Genomic DNA, 5,214 nt, shown 5'->3' on the forward strand with positions numbered 1-5,214 from the left:
GAACCTGGATCTCACGCATGACTCCTACTTTGAGGATTACGTTCGGGACTATGTATGGTGGACAATGCCTCCTAACAGAACTAAACCTACTTACCCACCTACCACTACAACTGATCCAAATGCACCTACTACTGATAAATATGACAAGTGGTTTGATCATTTGATGTAGATAGTCAGCTCCCATGGCGTAGTGGTCACTGCGCTCGCCTTGCACGCGGGAGACCCGGGTTCGATTCCCGGCGGGGTCAAGTTGGCGTAGTGGTCACTGCACTCGCCTTGCACGCGGGAGACCCGGGTTCGATTCCCGGCGGGGTCAAGAAATTTGTATCTGCAAAGGATTGATTCCGTGACTGGCTATTGCGTGGGGCCCACTCAGCCTCGTGAGGAAAATGAGTAGCTATGACATGTAAATGCGCATAGCGACCGGTGCCAGTCCAAATGTTGTATGAACAATGGCCCACACTCAGCCTCGTGAGGAAAATGAGTAGCTATGACATATAAATGCGCATAGCGACCGGTGCCAGCATGGTAGGTAACCTCGAGGGTCAAGAAATTTGTATCATGCAAATGATTGATACCGTGACTGGCTGTTGCGGGGCCCACTCAGCCTCGTGAGGAAATAGTAGCTATGACATGTAAATGCGCATAGCGACCGGTGCCAGCATGGTAGGTAAACATTGGTTGTTAGGATTATTGAGAATCAAGAAATTTGTATCATGCAAATGATTGATTCCGTGACTGGCTGTTGCGGGGCCCACTCAGCCTCGTGAGGAAAATCCAAGAAATTTGTATCATGCAAATGATTGATTCCGTGACTGGCCGTTACGGGGCCCACTCAGCCTCGTGAGGAAAATGAGTAGTATGACGTAGAAATAAATGTGCATAGCGACCGGTGCCAGCATGGTAGGTAAACATTGGATTTTAGGATTATTGAGATATTGGGAAAATCCTACAATGCTGCAGTGAGCACCAAAGTTGTGATATAATAACACAAAGAAACTGCATTTACATTACATTTGATGTAGATACCTTGTCCAGCCCTGATTTAGATCAACTTGACAAGTCTTGTAGCATGACCATCCCGTAGTATGTCAGATGAACATCAGAGAGTGATATAGCATGCCCATCCCGTAGACCCGTAGTTCTTCATCAGATGGACCATAGACCACACTGTCCTTGAAGAAATTTAACCAATAAGAGCACCTCTAAATTTATCACTCTATTATGTAATAGTTGTAATTGTAACTTTTATTTAACCTGAGATCTCTGTTTAACATTTGAAATACAACACAACCGATGTATACTATCATTTAAACTTAAACCCAGATTGTTTTTTTTTCTATCTGGATAATGCCCCTCTTCTCATTTCAAGGTCACCTCACTTCCCCTCTTCTCATTTCAAGGTCGCCTCACTTCACAAATACAACACAACCGATGTATACTATCATTTAAACTTAAACCCAGATTGTTTTTTTTTCTATCTGGATAATGCCCCTCTTCTCATTTCAAGGTCACCTCACTTCCCCTCTTCTCATTTCAAGGTCGCCTCACTTCACCTCTTCTCATTTCAAGGTCACCTCACTTCCCCTCTTCTCGTTTCAAGGTCATTTTACTTCCCCTCTTCACATTTCAAGGCACCTCACTTGCCCTCTTCTCATTTCAAGGTCACCTCACTTCCTCTCTTCACATTTCAAGGTCACATTCAATACATTCATATCCTGATCGCCTCCAGTTCGCGCCGCTTTCGACTCTTCTCTTCGCGGGTCCCATGCGCATGCGTCTCATTTCGTTTCTGCGCAAGGAGGGTTGCGTTGTGTTTCTGCGCAAGGAGGGTCGCGTTTCGTTCCCTTTCGCGCCGCAAGATAATCCTATCCTCCCCGAGGACTCTCGTTTTCTTCCCGAAGAATTGGGACGCGGAATCTGCATCGTAGTTGCCATGTTTGGACATGTCCCGTAGGTCTTCAGAGTCGTATAAGGACTCGAAGGAGTAGGTTTTGAGTTCGGCGGACGGAGTGGGAGTGGTACCACCGTAGAATTCCTCTACTGCTAGGGTGAAGATGTACTGGGAGATGGAACGCTGCTCTGCACTGTTAGCCGGAGTGAAGTTGAATCGGTACATTCCGATCTGGTGACAGAGAGAAGGTTATTAGCTTATTAATTAGAGATTAGGCATGTTTGAATAGGGATAAAAGGATTTTTTTTATTATTAAGTATGAATAGTTAGCCTAGTTAGCTTGGTTGTTGGTTGGTAGCGTGTCTGCCTTGTAAGCGCTAGGCCGCGGGTTCGATTCACTCCCGGGGCGGATTTCATCCTGAAGAGATAATGTTCGTTCTCGGAACGGCTGGCTTCCTCCTATCCTGTCTTCCTTCTCTCTTCGATTTCGGGACGATAAGACCATAGCAGTTACAGTTCTCTCTATCAAACCTCTTAAAAAAAAAAAAAAAAAAAAAAAACATTTAAGTATAGTACCCTATATACCATATAGTACCCTATATACGGGGATACCAAAAATATGATAATGAAACACTTACTCCTGGTGTAGGTAAATGTCAATAAGTATTATACATTTTAAATATAATAACGCCGCATCGCATCGATTCTTACGTAGAATCTTGCGAAACATCCTAATTTGACGTCAAAACAGGCAAAAAAGTCGTTGACGCAACGTCAAATGGAGGTCTTACTAGAGGAGGAGAACTATCGATAGTCGGCGCCATCGATAGTTCTCCTCCTCTAGGTCTTACCGAAATTGAAAAGAGAATAAGGAGTACAGGATAAGAGAAAGCCCAGCCGTTCCGAGCACTTCAATCTTAATGATTAAAATTAGAGAACCTCTTTACCTCTTTAAATTACAAGGGAAACGTAGAAAAAAATATAACATTTTTTAAAAATAAGAAACAGCGAGAAGTTATACTATGAAAATAACGCGAAATTCGACTAAATTGTTGCATATTGCATACACAGAAACATGTACATGTATGTCTGTCTGTTACGGCGCTGTTACTCTGATGGACCTTTTGTTGTCCTCTTTTCACGTAAAAACGGCTTGACCGATTTTGATGAAATTTTTTGAGGTTGTTGAGAAGAGTACTGAGGGTGACATACCTAGGCTATTTAAATTTGTCATATTCCATCCCCATTCAAAATGGCAGCACCTCAAAGTTATGACTCTTAGGCCACGCTGATCCCGTACAAAGGACGGGTCAACCACTAGTAGGTTCTAACCAGGCGCAAATTTTGAATGAAAGGCTACTAACCTTGAGCGTAGGGGTAGGATCCGAGAAGTTGATCGTCCCGACATAGGTGACCGGACGTGGTGCATCCTTCTTTCCAAACTGGTCGCAGTTGCTCAGATGTATATACGCATCAAGGTGCACCTTGCTGAGGACAAAGTCACCGAGGATATCCGGATCTTCCATTTCCTGGTGCGCCTCGATAACTTGGTCCAGATAGAACGTCTTGTTGATGTGAGGACGATAGAGGCCCTCGTGTAGACCCTTCACAATGTGATCGACTGATGCCTTGCAATCCTCCTGAAAAAGAGGTCATTGTGAACTGGTGGTTATGTTGTTCTTTTAGCGGCTTTAGCTTTTGTCGAAAAAGATTTCATCTGCCATACATCGGTGTGATAGTCTCTAGCTCTTGATTGTTGAGCCATGTTTGATTGGCTCGTCCTGAACCGCAGTCAACTATGGTGAGGTTATGTACCGGGTTAGGCTTGTTTGGACTGTGGAAAAATAATAAGAAAAAAAAAACAATTCAAGCCAGCTTAACCCAGTACATAACCACAACCTGAAGACCTTTATGCAAGGGACTAGGTAGGTCGCGGGCTCGATTTCCGCCCGGGAAGAATTTTATCCTAAACAGATGAGGTTCGCTCTCGGAACGGTTGGCTTTCTCCTATCCTGTCTTCCTTCTCTCTTCACTTTAGGGACGATAAGACCTTTGCAGTTACAGTTCACATTATTCAACATTTCAACCCACTAGTTCTATAAGACCCAGTAGTTCTATAAAACCGTTCTAGTTCCACTTACCGGCTCATGGAACATGGTATCCTTGTAGTATTGAGCTCCTTTTGTCTCCACCTCTATGTCCATCATATCATGGAACTGAAAATACAAGTGGGTATGAACAAATAGAATATACAGTGGCGTAGCGTGGTCTAAATTCAAGTGTAGGGCCTTGTAGGGCTCATGCACAGGTCTACCAAGTCCCATCACAGTAGGTACATGCCATTAATATTTATGGGCATTAGAGTGAACTTTTGAGTTGTATGGCCGCCATACACGCCATACATACACGCTACGCCACTGAGAATATAGAATCTTTTTCCTCTTCCTCGCCTTTTCCCGTGTTCAGACGGGGTCTGCATTTTTCGTCAGCCTCTCAATCAGCCCTAAGCTGATTGCTTTGGGGCTGACATTTGGTTTTGGCTACAAACATTTTACGAATGGATGCCTTCGCACTCAACCTTTTATATATCTTTAGCAAGGGAATTTCAGGCTGATGTGCTCAAATTTACTAACTGTTTAACGTCCCCCAGCCAGGCAGGAACGGCTTCCAGTTACTTTCTAATTTAATACGAGTGTTCCGCTACTCACCAAAGCATAACCACCCGGGTTCTTACAGAAATCGATGTCAATGTAATGTTCATCTGGAAACCGGTTGTTGAGGACAACATCGAACTTCTGGAAATGATTCATAAATTGGGCCGTGGCGCGGAAATTCGGGTGCCTGTGAAAAACAAAACAGATAAATTTAAACTCACTTAGAAAACGGCCGAAAGATGGAACGTCTCTTTTTTTTACCATCGAAAATGGTAAAAAGAAGAACAAAAACAGGTTAATCTGCTGCATTAGATAGGTCGCAGGTTCGATTCCCGCTCGGGGCGAATAATAATAATAATAATAATAATAATAATAATAATAATAATAATAATAATAATAATAATAATAATAATAATAATAATAATAATAATAATAATAATAATAATAATAATAATAATAATAATAATAATAATAATAATAATAATAATAATAATAATAATAATAATAATAATAATAATAATAATAATAATAATAATAATAATAATAATAATAATAATAATAATAATAATAATAATAATAATAATAATAATAATAATAATACAGGGTGGTCCGGGTGATACTCCCCTATGATCTAATACATGATCGGCCCCTCGGTCCTTCATAAAT

At 41.8% G+C, this 5,214-nt stretch overlaps 1 protein-coding gene across 1 annotated transcript; it reads right to left on the reverse strand.

Annotated features, from left to right (window-relative positions):
- Positions 1-1,503: 1,503 nt before the first annotated feature.
- Positions 1,504-5,210, reverse strand: LOC103517735. The gene is made up of 5 exons (XM_008482779.2): positions 5,173-5,210; positions 4,603-4,735; positions 4,036-4,110; positions 3,259-3,534; positions 1,504-2,125 (listed from the first exon to the last, which is right to left on the reverse strand). The coding sequence occupies exons 1-5, from the start codon at positions 5,208-5,210 to the stop codon at positions 1,712-1,714; spliced, it is 936 nt and encodes a 311-aa protein (XP_008481001.1). The 3' UTR covers positions 1,504-1,711.
- Between the last annotated feature and the right edge of the window lie 4 nt (positions 5,211-5,214).

This window comes from Diaphorina citri, unplaced genomic scaffold (genome assembly GCF_000475195.1).
Source record: "Diaphorina citri unplaced genomic scaffold, Diaci psyllid genome assembly version 1.1 scaffold1941, whole genome shotgun sequence".
NCBI lineage: Eukaryota > Metazoa > Arthropoda > Insecta > Hemiptera > Psyllidae > Diaphorina > Diaphorina citri.

Coding starts and splice junctions, on each gene's coding strand:
- LOC103517735 (XM_008482779.2), bottom strand. CDS start 5,210: ATGAAGGACCGAGGGGCCGATCATGTATTAGATCATAG. Junction 4,111..4,602: donor ACCCGGGTGGTTATGCTTTG/GTGAGTAGCGGA, acceptor TTGTATTTTCAG/TTCCATGATATGATGGACAT. Junction 3,535..4,035: donor ATACCATGTTCCATGAGCCG/GTAAGTGGAACT, acceptor CCTCTTTTTCAG/GAGGATTGCAAGGCATCAGT.